Source organism: Elephas maximus, chromosome 15 (assembly GCF_024166365.1).
Source record: "Elephas maximus indicus isolate mEleMax1 chromosome 15, mEleMax1 primary haplotype, whole genome shotgun sequence".
NCBI classification, from domain to species: Eukaryota; Metazoa; Chordata; class Mammalia; order Proboscidea; family Elephantidae; genus Elephas; species Elephas maximus.
In genome coordinates this window covers 23,268,150-23,287,528 of record NC_064833.1, presented here as the reverse complement: position 1 = coordinate 23,287,528, position 19,379 = coordinate 23,268,150, and the positions used below count along the sequence as shown (strand labels likewise).

General features: G+C 39.9%; 1 protein-coding gene across 1 annotated transcript in view; it reads left to right on the top strand.

The window, feature by feature from the left end:
- The window catches only part of MAL2 (mal, T cell differentiation protein 2), a 28,957-nt gene extending 11,215 nt beyond the window's left edge, over window positions 1–17,742 (top strand). The window contains exons 2-4 of the mRNA XM_049854177.1: window positions 6,702–6,872; window positions 13,348–13,503; window positions 15,825–17,742. Of these exons, the coding sequence (XP_049710134.1) occupies window positions 6,702–6,872; window positions 13,348–13,503; window positions 15,825–15,896 (399 nt within the window). The 3' untranslated portion in view covers window positions 15,897–17,742. The remainder of the gene's footprint in view (window positions 1–6,701; window positions 6,873–13,347; window positions 13,504–15,824) is intronic.
- Window positions 17,743–19,379: the final 1,637 nt, after the last annotated feature.

The following is a 19,379-nucleotide window of genomic DNA, read 5'->3' as shown; positions in this document are numbered from 1 at the left end:
TGGTGGTTTGATACATCATTATCAGATTTTAGGACCCCAGAGAGTGACGGAAGGCAGTGACAGACAGGAGGTCAAATGCCAATTCAGATCCAAGATGAGAAGAGCGTGAGCGCGATGTGGCATTCTGCCCTTCCCCACAGAGTGTACACACTGCAGTTGCTACATTTCACAACCATTCTCCTGTGGATTTTGAAACAGTTTAACCATTTTTCTGCTCTGCTTTTCACCTCTAAAAGCAGGGCCCTATAAGTACCTGTATCTACTAAAACAGGAATGCTGATAATTGCAATGTCTAGTAAATACTTGGAGCTTACTAAAGCCCCAAATTATTATTATTATTGTTTTTGGCTGCTATAGAGTTGGCCCCAGACTCATAGCAACCTCACGTACAATGGGGTTGGACTGTTGTAATCCATAGGGTTTTCATTGGCTGATTTCTAAAGTAGATCTCTAGGCCTTTTTTCCTAGCCTGTCTTATTCTGGAAGCTCCACTGAAGCCTGTTCTATATATATCATGGGAATAGGCAAGCCTCCACTGACAGATGGGTGGTGGCTACATTGGCTGGGAGTCGAACCCGGTCTCCTGCACAGAAAGCAAGAATTCTACCACTAAACCATGACAGCCTTCAAAAGCCCAGAATTAGTTGAAGTGAATATAGTGTTTATCAGTAATGTTATTAAAATCCCGGTAGTGGAAGTTGAGACCAGGTTGGAGAACTCAGGAGAAGAGGTAGCTTTTGGCAAAAGGAAACCATGAAGTAGGGAAGAAGTAACTGCACCAAGCCCTGGTAACATATCCACCTGTGTGACACTCTTGTAACAAGGAAGTGATCTCCCACGTGGACTGGGTATATTCGCTGGCTCCTCCTCTATCTTCCAAAGTGACCCTGGTGAGCAGGACTTAAATCTGGCTTTCACAGCATCTCTGTTCCAGGGATACAGTGTTTACATCCATGTGAGAAAGAGAGCGAGAGCGGGGACATACTTATGCCCCTCCTCCATCCCCTGTTCCCTTCCATGCAACACACACACCACAGATAGGGAGGCGAATCTGTTCTTTCTTCATGTAAACACTTAGTTTCCTTTCCAAGCCTTTGAGGTGTTTGGAAGGGCTGTAATTTTGAGTACCACAAGAACAGTTAATCTGTACTGTTTCACATTGTAGCATCATTGCCAAAGCCCTGGTCTGTCTTGAAAGGTTACTTCAAAACCTGCCTCCTCTGCATACCTTTCTCCATCCTCCCGTCATATTTGTCTCCCCCTCCCAGTCTCTTCGAACACACTGTGTTGAGCTCTTTTTATAGCAGTCACCACAATCTGCTGCCTGAAGCAGATTTAATGGTTTCTGTTTCTCCCTTATTTGGCGCTCCTGAAGACAGAACCTTGTCTTTTTGTTGTTGTTGTTGTTGAGTACTCTGTAGTTCCTGCAGTAGGTTAAGGACTGGCCCAATTGATGTCCAGTCCAGGTCTGTTAAATGTTTTAATTCCAAAGAATCATATTGGCCCTTCTTTAGGGGTGTGGGTTTATCCCTCTATCCCATTATTATGCATATCTATTTCAGTCTGCTTCCCCCTTCTAAACAAGTGGCCAGTTGTTCTTTATTACCCTTTATATCCATGAGTCAGAATCCACTCCGTGGCAAGCAACAACGTATCTGTACAGAGGCTCTTGGTAAATGATCCTTGAACTCTGACTTTTTAATAATGATGTATATTCTTTGAACTGTATTAAAATTAATATAAGCTACTCGTAGTGGGAAAGTAAAGAAAGACTATCCAAAAGAAGAGGCTGGGAAAAAAAGGAAAAATTGGCCTGTTGAAGACATTCTTATCACCTTCAAATATTTATTAAATAAACAGTATGAAAGTGTAGAGAACCTTTTACCAGGAGCAAGTTTATTTCTTTCATAGCCACTGATAAAGTTGTGGTTAAATGTTTCATATGCATTAATATTTATCATTTATATTAATTTCATAGAACTTTATGGGTTGACTGTTAATTTTTTATTTGAAATTGGGACTTGAGATATACCACCACAATGATAAATTTATTAGACTGGTGCTTTAGTTATAGACGTTCAAGTAAAAATTTATGGTGCTTTAAAAAATGTTTCTTTAAAGTAAAAAAATTGCATGGCTGGTGGTACTTTTTTTGAGATTTGAATTAAATCTTGTGATTTTTTTTCTTTTAGTGACTTGTTCCATTTAGATGCTGTCTAGTTACTTAAACAGCAAGAAACAGAGGATTACTTTTTTTTTTTTTTCTTTTTACATTTGGAGCTTAAACACTTCCAACCATCAGAGGAGACTCATACGGGCACTTGGAGTTTATTTGTTCTCTAAGCAAATATTTGCGAGCCCTCTCTGTGCCAGATGCACAATATGTTTCTAACATATTGCCTGTACAACTTTTCTGGGTAGGAGAGAGACATTACCACTTGCCTGTAGATGCCTTCATTGCAGGTGTGTAGCCTAGTTTTTTGTGTTGCTAAATCTGGCTTTGTGCCTGACTGGTAGGAAAGGACTATTGTGTGAATTAATACATGGCTTCAGATACAGAGACATATAAGGCAATATGTCACCAAGAAGGCCTAATAGTGCAGATAGACTGAAAGCCATGGGATCAAATCATAGTGTGTTTCATCAGTGTAACATATCTACATATCCCAGGAGAGGGAGGAGCAACTGAGCTAGGTGGAACTCAGGAACAACTTTTTGGATGACGTGATATCGTGGATGAGCTATGTTATGGATTAAAATGTGTCCTCAAAAAATCATAGCCTCTGTGCCTATGGTTCTAATCCTATTTGGGAGTGGGTTATCTTGTTATGCTATGGGAAGGATTAGTGTAGGATGCATCTTGAGTCAGTTTCTTTCGAGTTATAAAAGAGATGAAACAATCAAACGAGACAAGCAGAGATGAGGAATGAGAGATGCCAAGCCACATGAAGATTGCCCAGGAGCAGAGGCTCAGAAGAAACAGAGCTAACAGAGAGAAAGCCTAACCCTAGAGCTGATGTCCTGAATTTGGACTTCTAGCCACCTAAACTGTGAGAAAATAAATTTGTTTGTTCAAGCCATCCACTTGCAGTATTTCTGTTACAGCAGCACTAGATAACTAAAACAGACATGGGGGTGCTGCTCTGACAAACACCTAAAATATGGAAGTAGTTTTGGAATTGGGTAATGGGTAGCATCTGCAAGAGTTTTAAGGTGCCTAATAGTAAAAGCCTAGATTACCTTGAAGGGACTGTTAGTAGGATTATGGATGTCAGAGGCAGTTCTGATGAGGGCTCAAAAGGAAGCGAAGAGAGCTATAAGGAGAGTCTGTCTTGTCTTAGGGACTACGTATGACACCATCAGCAGAATGTCGCTGGAAGCGCGGACATTAAATGTGATTCTGGTGAGGCTTTAGAAGAAAATGATGAACATGTGATTAGACAATGGAGGAAGGGTGATGCTTTTTGTGCAGTGGCAAAGAACTTGTCCGAATTATGTTCAAATGTTTGGTAGAAGGTAGAACTTGTAAGTGATGAACTTGGATATCCGGTTGAGGAGATTTCTAACCAAGATCTTAAAGGAGCAGCATGGAAGAAATGGACTTAAAAATGAACTGTGCAAAATGAAAACAAAACTTAAAGATTTGGAAAATTCTGTTGTACAAACTAAGGACATGTGTCCTAGAATTTTCAGCAAGGACATGGTGACACAATCTTTTGTTAAATAGATTAAGCCTGTGACTGATGTATCTAACCATCTACCACAGCAGAAAACCCAATAGCTTAGACAGGGGACAGAGAAAGAATGAAAGGAAAGGACATTGTCTGCCTCTTGGAATTCTGCAGACAGGAAACAGGCCAAAGGAGCTAAATCTGTTGTCCTCCAAGAAAAGAAAAGGACCATCCCTGGAGCAGCTTAGAGATCAGCAGAACTGTTGGAAGGAGTATGGAAAGCAAGGTCTTCTTGGTTTCAAAGAGTGGGGCCGTGGTCTCCTGGATCTCAAAGGGTGGGGTCACAGCCTCCTAGGTTTCAAAGAGTTGGATCTTTGCCAACTCAGTTTTGGAGTGTGGAGCTGCTGTGAAGGTGTGCCAGAGGAATGGGACTGCCACCTAAAGCTGAGGAAGCAGGGCTATCATACCCAAGAGGCAGAAGAATGGGGCCTGCTGGGGCCAAGAGGGTAGGGTCACTAATCAGATGGACTGGGGGAATGGGGACACTCAAAGCCAAGGGAACAGAGTTGCTGTCCCAGAGGGCCTGAAAGACAGAGCTGAAGCCCAGGGCTGAGGGACCTCCACCCAGAACCCAGAGGGCCTGGCCAACACCCAGAGTCTGGAGGGCAGGCCATTGCCTAGATGGTTTCAGAGAAGAAAGGATTATTTTTAAGCCTTGAGAGCTCATGTAAATTGTTCTTCTGGGATTTGGACTTGCTTGGTGCCCGTTATCCCTTCTTTTCTTCCAGTTTCTCTCGTTTGTAATGGGAATGTCTACCCTGTGCCTGTTCCATCATTGTTCTTTGAAGAGAGATAACTTGTAGTCTAGATTTCACAGGTTCACAGATGAAGAGGAATTTTGCCCCAAGATGGAATATGCCTAAAGTCTCACCTATATTTGATTTAGATGATTCTGAAGATGATATTTTGGACCTGGAATTGATTTAAGACTTTTGGGGTGATGTGATGGGCTGAATATGTTTTGCATGTGGCAAGGACATGAATTTTGGGGAGCCAAAGGGTGGAATGTTATAGATTGAATTGTGTTCCCCCAAAATATGTGCTGTCAATCTAGCTTCTAAGCTTGTTGTTATAATCCCATTTGAGAATGAGTTGTCTTTGTTATGTGAATGAGACAGGATTAGTGTAGGGTGATCTTGAGTCAATCCCCTGAGATATAAAAGGGATTAAACAGGCAAGTGAGAGAAGCAGAGATGGGGGAAGAGAGATGCCAGCCCACATAAAGATCACCCAGGAGCAGAAGTTAAGAAGAGACAAGCGTCTTCCTCCAGAGCTGATAGAAAGCCTTCCCCTAGAGCTGGCATCTTGAATTCAGACATCTAGCCTCCTAAACTGTGAGAAAATAAATTTCTGTTTGTTAAAGCGATCCATTTGTGGTATTTCTGTTATAGCAGCACTAGATAACTAAGACAAGCCGTGAATGAGACTTTCTTAAATATGGCAGGAGGTGACGTTGTGGGCTCAGCATGTGTCAAGCCCCGAGATGTGAAATAGCTTTGTCTTTGAACTTTGGATGATTCTTCTTCTTGAATGCAAAATGTAAGGGACTTAGCGCCTAAAGACAAAGATGAAAAAGACTGGTGTGATCTAAAGGATCTGACATGTCCATGCAAAGGAGGAGACCGTTGACATTAGATCCATAGAACTCATCTGTTCACGCCCCCAACCATTTCTCCCCCTGTGTTTTCTAACACATTCCTGGTTGCCTTAGTCAGAAATCTGGGTACTTTCCTTGTCTGTTATTTTTCTGTCATGTCCTACATTTGACCTGTTCCTGACTACCATAATGCCTACTTCTAAATTTCTCACAGAATCCACTCACTTCTCTCTGCCATCACTGCCCTGAGTATAGTTCACACTCTGCTGTTGGAATAGTCACCTGTGTGGTCCCTCAGCCCTCCATTCTTTCTTCTCCAGTCCATTTTAACTCTCTGGCTGGAGAGATACTTGTCAATGTAAATCTGATCATGCTTGTTCTGGTCAACCTGATTTTGTGGCCTCCTGTTTTCTTTGAGTGAAGTTCATCTCATTGACTATCACCTTCAAGACAGTTTCTGCTCAGTCTATAGCGTGCACCTCTCGCTGTTCCTACTTGGTGCATGGGGAACCTGCTGTCACTTGCTCAAGTTTCACATTATCAAGCAGCATCTTAATCACTTGCTTAATTGTCTCTTTCCTCTGATCACTGTGAGTTCTCAGTTATAGAGACTATGTCTAGACTCTATCCAGCACCCGGCATAGTGCCTGGCCTATTATAGGTATTCATTGAATATTAGATCAATGAATATCTAAAGTACCTATTCTCATCCTAGCATGTAAGAGATACTCAATAAATGATGGTAGAGTTTGTTTACAGTTACTTAAAGGAGCTATGGCTGTTATTATCATAATATAGGCAAGCATGTAAAATGCTGCAAATAAGTCATGATAAGGAATGCGAAATGACCATTGGATGTGGTAAGTTAGAAGGTGATAGCTGATCTTTACTAATAAACTCCCTGAGAAGTGAAGAGAATAGAAGCCAGTTTACAGTGGTTTGAAGAACAACTTCAAGGACAGGAAGTAGAAACCAAGTATAAAAGAATTTCTAAAACTGACTGGCTGTAAAGGAAAATACCTAGAGAGGGCAGTAGTTAGAGTGGCTACAGGGTCAAGGGAAGATGTTTTAGAATTTGAAAGAATGCTTGGCGTGTTCATGGGCTGAGGAGGAGCTCCAACATGGAGGAAGATGTAGAGACACAGGCATGGAGTAGGATTAGGACTCTTAAGTAGAAGGACAGGTCTTACACCTGAGGGAAGAAGGTAGCTCAGATGATGAAAAAGAAAATGATGGGTGGGGGTTCAGGAATGTGTGCAGAGGTCTGGGGGAGATAAAAGGGAGCGATATGGTTGATAAAAGTGTGTTTTAATTCTGTTGCACAAACGATCTCTTTTAATCAAACCTATCACTCTCTGTCTCATTTTTTTCAGGTGTTTGGGGGACTTGTGTGGATTTTGGTCGCCTCCTCCAATGTTCCTCTACCTCTGCTACAAGGATGGGTCATGTTTGTGTCCGTGGCAGCATTTTTCTTTTCCCTCCTTTTCCTGGGCGTGTTCGTGTCTGGCATGGTGACTCGGATTAATGCCAACTGGAACTTCCTGGTAAGGGATTTTTAAGTCTGCTCCAGGAAAATGTGGGAAATTTATAAATATCTCATTCTGTTCTGAAATGCTTGATTTTGTGTTCTGATTTATTTTTTTTTTCTAGTGGGAGAAAGAAGGTCAGGCCACAGGGTCTGAGGTGTTGCTTTGTGGCTGCATTACAGGGCAGCAGGATCCCAGTTTGAAATCCTCATGCTGATAGCACTGAGCTACACCTTTATGAATTAGGTGACCTTTAGTCAGAGACTGTTTTATTTTCTGCAACAAATGAATTGCATTACACTTATTGATCTATTGAACCCGTGTCTTTGGGAGGTGACTGTTGTAACACATACCTTGAAATTTTCCATTGCTTTCTGTGTCAGATATTTAATATACAAATAATCTCTTCAGAAAACAAGTAATGATATCTTCTGCTCTCCAAATATTTAGAAAAGGGAATATTTTATATTTATTATCAATTCCTGTCAGATAAATTAACAAGAATTGATGGGTGTCAGGAAATAAATTTTCTTTTTATTTAGTTTTTTTTTTTTTTTTACCATTTTTTGTTGTGTTGATAATATACATAACAAAACATATACCACCTCAACAATTTCTGCATTCACAGTTCAGTGACATGGATTACGTTCTTCAGATTGTGCAAATACTCAAGAAATAAATCTTCAATCCACATGTTTTTAAAGTTAGGAGACTGTTTTCCTTTTGCAGTGTAATGTAGTGGGTCTCTTTCTCAAGCTTGTGATCACTCATTCTCCGTGACTGTTTCTGAATGATCCAGGAAAGCGTGAACTCCCACTGATGGTGAAGAGGGCTTTAGCGAAGGTTATGAAGAACGCCTGTTATGTTCTGACAACACTTTGGTTTTTAAAAACTTGAATCAGAACTTGAATTCCAAAAACACGTTGCCATCGAGTTGATTCTGACTCATAGCGAGCCTATAGAACTGCCCAACAGGGTTTCCAAGGAGCGCCTGGTGGATTCAAACTACCAGCCTTTTGGTTAGCAGCCGTAGCGCTTAACCACTACACCACCGGGATTTCCAAATGAGGCCTTTAGTCAGGCTTTAATGTATTTCTTTCAAGAATGATAGCATTTTATTCAGCAGGAAGATTGCTTTGGAACAGATGTTAGAGGGAATATCTGTTCTGGTCTTATTTATAGATCACAAGTAGAAGAACTGTAATCCTGAATGTTATCAACAGTAAAGTCTAGTGAATGTGGCTTCCCTTCAAATCAGCCCAGGGTGCAGACAGAGTGAGTTACTATGAAGGCAAGGAGGCTGTGTTTTACACTGGTTACAAGCACAGGCTTTGATTTGCTTAATAGCTGTGTAGCCTTGGGCAAAATGTTCAACCTCTCTGAATTTCAATTTCTTCCCTCTGTAAAATGGTGGTAATAATACTTTCACTGGCTGCTGTTAAAGAAGAATGGAAATAATGTATGTATAAAATGCTTAGTTTTATGTCTGGTGTATAGTAAACTTTCCATAATCATTTTAATTCCTTGTGTACGCCTTGCAATGCAATATGAACCTTTGAGAATGCTTCTATTTGTTAGGTTGCTAATAGAGTGTGTTTCTACACTTCTGCGTATATTTCTTATTGATGATGAGAAAATATTCCTAATAACTGGCCAGATATTGAAGATCAAAAGTTACAGAGAGGTGCTTAACCTCTGCTTTCTAAATGCCCGGCTTTTCCATAGTAATGTATGAAGGACTTGGTCAGTTAGCCCTTTGTATTATTCAGGGCCACCAGGGTCTTTTAGTATCAGGGCCAAAGATAATATTAAGCCAGTACATACCAACATAGCCCTGTGGGTACTTTTATACTTAGTTATACATAGTCACTGTCCAGCTCACCTCATCCCCCCAAGTGCTGTGCCCATCCGCCAACCTGGTCCTTTTCTTCGGACCTTCCTGGACCTTCCAGTAATCCCAGAAGCTAAAGGGAGCACCTGGTAAAGCAGGGAGTCTCTAGGATCTTGTGATGTCCAGTATTCTTTGTAGTTGCTTGATGTACATCTTTAACCAATATTTATACTTTGACTATCACTCCCAGTCTGATTAGACCTTTGTGTTTATACCATCTTTTTTTTCCTTTTGCTTATATTGAGTCTTATCTCTGATGTTGAGTACAGTAATTAATATCCTTATTCAGTTATTAATTTGCCTAAATTTGCATTACCCCCAATTTTTAGCATTCTATCTAATGTCTGGAAACCCTGATGGGATAGTGTTTGAGAGCTACAGCTGCTAATCAAAACGTCAGCAATTTGAATCCACCCAGCACTCCTTGGAAATCCTATGGGGCAGTTCTACTCTGTCCTATAGGGTTGCTATGAGTTGGAATCAACTCGATGGCAACGGGCGTGGTATGGTTTTTTTAATCTAATGTCCTGATAATAAAACGTAAGAGTTTTCTTGTTTTTATTAAACCACCACATGAGAAAAAGGGACAATTGAAATTGGGGAGGGCTACCTGTCGGTTCTGTAGGTCATCTGCAAAGACTATCCTGTGGTTTTTCACCTGGGGTATTCTACCCTTGTCCTTGGGTACACTTGATGCTTGACTACTAGCCAGAAGGTTGGTGGTTGAAACCCACCCAGAGGCACCTTGGAAGACAGGCCTGGTGATCTGCTTCCAAAAGGTCACAGCCTTGAAAACGCTCTACACACATGGAGTTGCCAGGACTCAGAAATTGACTTGACAGCAGCTAATGACAACAAGTCCACTCTTATGAGAAAAAATGGTACTAGCGACACACTCTACACAGGGCAGTGGTTGTCACTTTGTGGTACACCCCACAGGGTGGCCATACTTTCAAAGAGCCAACTCTTGCTTTCAAGGATTTTACTTAAATGCCCTCCTTATTCGGAAATAATAGTTTGGGAATTATTTTTCTCTTTTTGTGATTTTCTACATAATCAGTCATCTTTGACTACACGGCTTACTAATAGGTTTTGCAATATGATACACCTTTTAAGCTCAGCCAGGAAAATTTCTGAGCCAGGCATATCAGAGTTGTCACAGAATGGTAACAGTTTTTAATTGCTACATTCCAGAACTGAGACACATTGCTCAGAATTGTTTTCCCCTGTGATGATAATTTAATGCTGCCTGTATGCCATGCATGAAGAAAACTAGAGTGCATTTTGATAATTTATCTTCTAAAATTACTTGTTTTGGGAAATTGACTACAGTATTGCATGTAAGTTACATTGATCATGAGATTAAATTAACATTCCTGATGAGTCTCTTCAATATTTTCCCCAAGCTTTTTAGCTTTAGTATAAATGGCGAAATAATATGCAATACCAAAACCAAAAAAAAAAAAAAAAAAACAAACCCCATTCTCATCGAGTTGATTTCGACTCATAATATACATTAAATGCTAAAAATTTGCTCCATTCCAAGTTTGTAAAAAGAAGCAGATTTTGGTTTAAAATTTTTTTCTTTTATTGGCTTTCTGTGGAGAAGAAAGAATATCATTTTGCCTAACTTGAAACAAGAGATGCCATATTTACATACTGTCTTTAGGAGGGGGTTAAGGCAGGATATAGTTTAGAAAAAAAGATCTAAAGAAAAAAATTCTTTATGTGTACAATTAAACACATTTCCCTGCATTCTCTAGAATGTGGCTGGTACGTATTTGATTGTGATTCCTCCTTGAGTATTATGGACATCACTCATTTAGTATCTTAAACGTCCTGAGCCATATTTGCTGTTCCCTCACGTTTATTTACTCATTTGATATTTACAACAGTTCTTTATTGAAAAACAAGTGTTACTGTCCTCGAGTTTACAAATAAAAATCCTGAAACTCAAAGTGGCTCTTGCCCTTTCTTTATGCAAAGCAGGATTCTCCAGTCTACAACACAGTTGTTTTTCTTTCTTTCTTTCCTTCTTTCTTTTTTATTTAGTGAAAGTTCAGTTCTGACGCTGAGGAACAAAGTGTGGGCTGAAGATAAGAATGTAGGGGATAGTCATATGTTGGTGAATAAAACATGCTATGGCTTGAGGTTGTGGTGGACCAAGGAAAAGATGAAAACAAGTGGGGCAGCGCTCTGGGGCGTGTGGGCATTGAGCAGATTGGCAGAGAATCAAGAGCGTGTGAAGGGCACCAAGAAAGGGAATGGCGTCATCTGTTAATGAGAGGGTGCCAAGGGCTTAGGACAGTGGTTCACAAAGGGTCCCAGACCAGCAGCATCAGTTTCACCTGGCAACTTATTAGAAATGCAAATTCCATGCAAATGACTCCATCAAAAACTCTGAGGATGGGACCCTGTGGTTCCACAAGTTCTCCAGGCGATAGTGATGTGCACTAATACGTGAGAACCACTGTCCTAGAGTAACGGATCCACGTTTGGAGTGCAAGAAGTTTCTTGGGTGGCAACACCTGAGAAACAAGATTGGACCAGGAAAGTCTTCAGACCCACAATTCCATTCTAAGACTCCTGAAAAGAAGAGCAAAATTGGGCAGGAATACAAAGGTGTGGGGGTAGACAGGCTGTAATTGGTGGTGGGAAGAGCCTTTTCAGACAGAGACAATACCACGAGTAAAGGGTATGAGCTTTAAGATACAGAGTGCTTTCTGTTGTTGTTAGGTGCCATACAGTGACTCTGGACTCTTGGAGACCTCATATGACAGAGTAGAACTGCTCTATAGGGTTTTCTAAGCTGTAATTGTTACCAGAGCAGATCATCACTTCTTTCTCTCACGGAGCCTCTGGGTGGGTTTGAACTGCCAACCTTTTGGTTAGCCGAGCACTTAACCACTGTGCCACCAGGTCTCCTCGTGACCAAAATGAGGCCAAAGTGGCTGTTGTTCAAAGAGGTATGAGGGCAGCCTCAGGTGAGGCTGGTGAGGAAGCCAAGGGCCACATCATACCAAGAGTTGCAGGCCTTGTGACAGAGCTTTTCCATTCCCTTTGAAGATAAAATAAGCTATTTCTGAGGATCCACGTCAGTAAATGAAATGAGTGCTTAATGATCCCAGACGTATTTTCCCTTAATCATTATTGCTAATTAAGACCGAGCCGTATCATTTTTAATCCCTAAAAGTAGTGACATTTGAACGTGGATTTTGACCTTCGTCAGTTGCCATCTGTTGAATGACCACAGCATGTATTTGAGCATTTCTCCTATAGATTAGGCATGTGGCCACCATGCACCACTTTTCCTAAGTTTTTTTTAAAGCATTGGTCATTCAATTTACAAATGAGCAACGTTAAGTAGAAAGAATTTTGTTAGCAGTGTGTCTTTGTAGTTCTCACCCCTGGTTAGTTCAGCTCAGCCTAGCAGAGTATTCTAGACATAATAGAACAATTCCTGTGAATGACATCATTTGCTATGAGGGCATTTATAAAGGCAGGGTGGTGATCTGTGTTGTGATAGTACTATATCAATGATAGAAGCAATTTGATAGAGAGGAGAGAAATTGGACTTTGGAGCTAGGCAGACCTATGTGGATTTGAGTCCTCCCCCTTAAGGTTATTCGTTGTATGACTTGGGGACAGCCACTTAACTGAAAAGGAGGAAGATTTTTACTTGTTTGTAAAATAGGGATCAGAAATGGCCATTGTAAGGGTAATAACATATGTAAAGTGTCTCATATATGGGAGTTGTTAACACAAACAGGAGTGTGTTGATGGCATATTAATTCAGGTAAGACAGTATAAATTTTAATAGAGCTATGCTTCACAGTAATGCCAGCAGCATACAAAAAAACCTAATAAACAACTGAGCTTTGGAAGAAAGGTTTCTATACTTTTTGTCAGTATATGCCAGTGAATTCTATGACGTAACAGGCCAGCTCTATCTTTCAGTGTATGGCATGACAATCTAATGGATAAAAATAATAATTGCTCAAAAATAAAATAACTATAAAATATGTATTATGTTCATTATATATAACTTAATAAAAAGATGTAATTTAAACTATTTTACTGGAATTTCAAGGACAGCATACCTTACTTCTTTTTTATATGAATGTGATATTGACCCCTATGGCACCTCAACCCGAACCGAATTATAAAATTCAGGAGTCCCTGGGTGGTACAACTAGTTAACATGCTCAGCTACTAACCAGAAGGTTGGAGGCACCTTGGAAGAAAGGCCTGGTGGTCTGCTTCTGAAAACTCAGTAGAAGCCCTGTGGAGCACAGTTCTACTCTGACACACATGGGGTCCCCATGGGTCGGAATCAGTTCCGCGGCAACTGGTGTGGTTTTGTTTAATTCAGTATATCAGAAGGCTTGCTACTATGCTAATTAAGATGGGCTGGTTGATTTTCACTTGGATTCTAATAGCCTGACACTGCTAAAGAAGCCAAAATAAATGGCAAATGTAAAGTTAAGATTGTTTGAGTAAATGTTCTGATCTTCCTGAACCTAAACTTTATTGTTTAAGATAAAAAATAAAAAAGCATAGTATTTTTAATTGTAGATTTCTTTCTTTCTCCTCCTCTTTCAGGATTTTGCTTACCACTTTACTGTGTTTGTCTTCTACTTTGGAGCCTTTTTATTGGAAGCAGCAGCCACATCCCTGCACTATTTGCGTTGTAACACAACCACAACTACAGAGCCACTTCTGACTGATAACGAGTATAACATAAACGTGGCAGCCACAGTAAGTGTCCAATGAGTGCAGCCTACCCTCACTCCCCCTCCATTGCCAAGGTCTCCAAGAAACTCCTTTTTTGTTGTTGTTGTTAGGTGCCATTGAGTCAGTTCCCACTCATAGGGACCCTGTAGGACAGAGTAGAACTGCCCGTTAGGATTTCCAAGGAGCAGCTGGTGAATTTGAATTGCCGACCTTTTGGTTAGCAGCCGAACTCAACCACTACGCCACCAGGGCTCCAAGAAACCCCTTAAAAAAAAAAAAAAAACCCAGTGCCCAGAAACTCCTTAGGCAACAGTAATTATAGCCACTACCATTAAACATATCGTTGCTTTCTACCTGTGCAATTAGCCTGTGAGCAAAGTGCTGTTACTACCTCCCATTTTATAGATCATGAAACTGAGGCACAAAGAGGTTGACACCCATGCAGGATCACAGCCAGTTTGAAGGCATTGGAGGGCCAATTTACAAATTGGCAATGTTAATTCGACAGAATTGTTAGCTTTCTGTATAGGTGTATCTTTATAATTCTCACCCCTGGTAAGTTCAGTTCAGCCTAGCAGATTCTTCTGGGCAGAATAAGAACAATTCCTGTGGCTGACATTGTTTCCTACATGGGCATTTACACAGGCAGCGCAATATTCTGGGTTGTAATGTCGCTATACCAATAGAGAGGCGTTTTGATAGAGAGGACAGTAAGTGGACTTCGGAGTCAGACCTGGCATGGCGAAGACTACTTTGTGAAAACAATTCATTGTGCTCGTAACTTCAGACATTGTAAGGGAGGTGTGTTTCTCGCTGTGTCCTTCATTGTTCAACACCTACTTGTAATTCATTTTAATTCCATGAATACTTATTGAGGGCCTACTGTGTGCCAGGTAATTTCCTGGACTTTGGGGACAAGGGTGAATTAGTTTCAGTTCCTGCCAGTGAGGAAAGTGCAGCCAAGTAGAGGAGGCCAATAAGCCAGCCATTAATAGATGATACACAGGTGAAATTCTTTCTATGGGACAATTGTTTGAACTGTGTTTGAGTTTGCAGTTTTGCATTGATATAGGTAACTTAAAGAAATGACATTCCTGTTTTTTACAGATAATTTTTAAGATGTCAAATGTCATTGTTCTCACCTGCATCCCTTTCCCCTAAGGGCCCAGCAGTCAGTGTTCTCCATGATGTGACTGTCCTGGCTGTCCCTCTTCTGTGACTTTGTCCCTGATAGCTTTCTTTTCACCTGTCCCAGTAAAGCTGCATTTTTTTCTCTGTCCCAGTAAAGCTGCTTCTGTAAACCCATATATGCTTTAAGTTCTAAATTGAGTCCCATTTCATCCATACACTCCAGTCTAAATGAATCTCTAGTTTGAGTTTTAATAGCACGTAAATGTATGAGCCGTTCATTTATAACACTATATTAAAAGTTCCTCATTTTTCTTTTTATTTTAACATACCTGAGAAAGTAGAAACTTCCTTTTCACTAATAATAGATGTCAAAAGTGATCATCCTCTTTCAGGGGACAGCTTCTAAACTAGAGACCTGTCAGGGAGATGACCAGCAGAAAAAGGGTGTGGACAGTAACAGAATAGTAAACTGTGAAATGTTCCCTTGTCTGTAGATGAATCAGGTATTCCTTCCCAGAGTGTAGTTTCCTGGTTAACAATCCCTGTACTGAATCGTAATGTTTTACCAAATATAACCACATGGTCTTGTATTCTTCTATGGATCATAAACCCCAAAACAGCAAGGACAATAGATCTGTTTATATGCACCAAATGGAGTGCTGGGCACAGTTGGTGCTAAAGAAATCCTCGTTGAATACTTAGGACAGTAGTGCAGGGCAGAGCACAGACCCATGCGTGAGGACCATCTCCCACACGGTGAGGGAGAGAGACAATGGGTCTTCTTTGTTCAGTGTGAAATCACTTTCTATTGTCACAGAAATGATTTGATACGTCCTCAAGTTTGGGTAGTTGTTAACCTTCATTGGCTGTGAGGTCACTGTATAAGCCCGTACCACATACTGAGTTTCTTAATACAGTTGCCAGGTTTTTTGCAAAAACTAACAAGTGGGCCCAGTATGTGAACAAATGTTCAGCATAAGGCTATCCACAAATGAGAAAATTATTGGAGGTTAGAATATTTAAAGGAAGGGTGATGTTGTGAGAAGAGGGGATGAAACACTATCAGGCTATCAAAAAAAGGTGACTATGAAACATTTCTGTAAGTGTTGAAATATCTTCACGTAGGTGGGTCAGTCTTCAAATAGTTGTTCCTTAGGATGATGGTTTTCTTAGTGTTATAGATCTGATGTGAGTTTCTGTTTCTTTTTTCTTAGATTTTTGCCTTTGTGACCACAGCTTGTTATGGTTGCAGCTTGGGTCTGGCTTTACGAAGATGGCGACCGTAACACTCCTTCGAGACTAACCGCCTGTGTGTTACTTTCATTTATGTACTTCATATGTCTCATCCATTTGGATACTGTTTTGTCCAGATGTAACAGCATTACACAAGTTTGTTTTTTTGTTTTTAATATATAAAGAGAATCTAAGTGCATGTTTTGGTTCATTTCAAGGATAGAATCTTAATTTTATTATGTTAAACAGAGAAATGGCCTTTCATCTCACTTTTTAATTCTGCATCTGTGGTGTTTTTTGTTTTAAGAAAATTACTCTTTATATCCATACAATAAGCAGATATTCTTCATTCTGTTTGGTTGTTGAGACACCTATACCTTAAAAGTAATAGGTAACCAAAACTCCCTTAAACCACATTTCAAATGGGCTCCCACTGAATCTTTTTGTGTAAGACAGGGATCGTCACACATTTTCTATAAAGGGCCAGATGGTAAGTATTTCAAGCTTTGAAGACCGTACAGTCTCTGTCACAACTACTCAGCTCTACCATTGTAGCTTGAGAGCAGCCATAGACATCACATAAACAAATGAGCATGGCTGTGATCCAATAAAACTTTATTTATAAAATTAGGCAGCGGGCTGGATCTGGCCTATGGGCCATAGTTTGCTGACCTACGATGTAAAACCCTAGTTATGTGTTCTATATTTTATTGAACTGATCATGAAAGTTATATAACCAATTCAACAGGCCACCTAATAATTGGTTTCATTATGCAATAATCACATTACCTTTTTGTTGAGTGGTTAAATACCTTTGGAGGAGCACCTAGTTTCTCAAGCAATTTCAAGCACAGTCTTGGGTACAGGGAAAACTAGTCACTTGATCTAACTAATAGTCTCCTAACAACAGGGCAAGACTCTCATTGAGCATCCTTAAAACTAAATGCCCAGAGACCATTAATCACTACTGGAACTGGTATCTAGCTCCTTATGTCTTACTTTGGACTTATTTATGCTTCAGTGTGCAGTTGCTTGCTCTGTGCATGAATATACAAATACCTGTGTATGGATATGCAAGGCTTTTTCAAATAGAACTTCTGAAGAGTTAACTTTTTACTTCTGAATATTTTGCAATACTTTCTAAGTTAAATTTGAATAGAGTATTAAATATAGGTTCTTACATATTTTCATAATAGCCTAGACATCTGCATTGCCTTTGCATTAGTGACAGATACATAAAATCGTTTTTAAAAAAGAGCAGCTAGCACAAACACAGGCTCTGGCTGAATAACACAAAGTATTTTAATACACCTGCAGAGACCCTGGTTATAGAAAGGTGCCAAAATGGCTTGAATGGGAGTACAAGGTAGTCAGCCCCAGTGCCCTCCACTCTGTCAAAGCAAGGTACTTACATGCTCCTTGCCCCAGGAGGGCTGCCTCTGGGAAAAAAGGGCTTTTTGATTGTTGTGGTCTTTCAACCCTTTGCTTTATGGCTAAAACAATCGCAAAGAGTGCCATGAATAAGTTGGGCTATCAGACTTCATGGAACATAGAACCACCATGAATGAGTAGCATTATTCACACGCCGGTTATAATAATAATCCCCCAGAAAGGAGAGTCATGCTATAGTTTTATTTGTGATGTGATTTTAAAGGCAAGAGATGGGTTTCCATATGTGACTTGACGAAATCAGTCTTAATGACTCTGTTCTCACGCCGTATCTTTTCTACAATATCCTACTTTCTTGGTGTTTCTAGCTCCATACCACACACTAAATCTGCATTAGGAATTATATATTATAAAGTCATAAATGTGCCATAAGAGTGTATAGTCCATTCTAGTTGAAATTATTTAACATTAGGCTGCTAGATTTAGTTGTGAGATTTTTTTTTTTTTTTTTCATTACCAAGATATAACAGATCCATGCTTGGTGGCATTAGATGATTTTATTAAAATGCTTTGGTGGCACATTTGTAAACAGATTGCTTCCAGATCATTAAGAACCAAGCCTAAAACTCATCTAACTGTGAATACTTAGATTTGTAGATTAATTGCATTCTAGATTTGTGAATTGAGTGACAAAGCACTTGAACAAAAAATGTGGCATTTAAGAATTTCTTTATATATGTTAGCTATAAAAATGAGAACGTGTTGGTTTTAAAATCTGGTTACTCCATGCTGGAAGGAAATTTATTTTATAAGTGTTATGACTCTAATAAAGTATTAATTTGATAATTTTTTAGTCACCTATTTTTTTATACAATTCACTTTGAAATTCAGTTAAAAATGTGATATAAACATAACAGATTTAGAATTTCTAGACTTACATAAAAGAATTCTGCTTTAAACATTTCTGTCTAAAAGAAGCCTACCCACTTAATGTCAGAAATCTTTTTTTCTTTGGCGAAGATGAAAGAGGTAAGTCTTTAGAATGAGTATTCCAAAGAAAGGTTAAATGAGCATTCTATTCTGTTTTTTAAAAAAAAAATGCTTAATATGTGCCAGGCACTGTTCTAAACATCTATTAAATATTAGCTAATTTAATCCCCCATAACAAGCCTATAGGGTAAATACTGTTACCCTGTTTTAAAGATGGGGGAACTGAAACACAGACCTTAGGAAATGCCCAGAATCACATACCTAGCAAGTGGTGAAGCTACAGTTTAACCCCTGGCAGTGTGACTCCAAAATCCCGGTTCTTAGTTGCTGTGTTTGCCTCAGTTCCCCCAAACTTTACATATTTTCTATACCAAAAATCATGGAACCTTGTTGTGACCCTTTTTTCCCCGAGAAAGTTTTTGGCAGGATGTTCAATAGCATAATTGTTTGTAGTAGTTGTCATCTTTTAGAACTTTTTGGTTTTGTTTAAACATAACCAACCAAGGACTCATGAGCTTAGCTGTAAGAATTTTGACCAAACCTGCATGGTGGGGAAAAAGGTGAGACAGCTGAAGTGTGCAAAGGTCCCAGAGGGCTTGGCTGCTTTAATATTTCTCTGGACTACGTTTTCAGATAGTAGTTAATTATGGCGTAGACCATGAGGCTTCAGTATAGTCTCTGTTGCTTTATGTCAAATCAGCCCTCTCTTGACTTGGCCCAGCTTCTTGATCATTCCTGGAACTGACTTCAGAAGGATCCTCTAGTCTTTACATGTGGCTATGAATTTCGACCTCTGTATATGCCGGAATCTGAAATTCTAAGTCATCATCTTGTAGGTTCTCTCCTTAACATCATACTTCAAGTTTGCTAACTGAGCCAGCATTTCAAGTAGCAACTTAAGATATTATGGGGAAAAGAGTCCAGACTTGGGGAGGAGGGAGGTGATCATCTTTAAAACATACACACTTTTCAGTGTTTTGACAGTTGAGCTTTTTAGGAAGAGCATTTTGTTTGTACAGTTTAGGCTGTGCCCCAGCAATGGGTCAATACAAGTTCTCTCTGGAGTGCTCTTCTCTCGAATGCTTTCATGGCTTGCTTCCTCACCCTGCTTGATCTTTGCTCAGTGGTAACCTATGCAGTGTGGCCTTCTTGGAGAT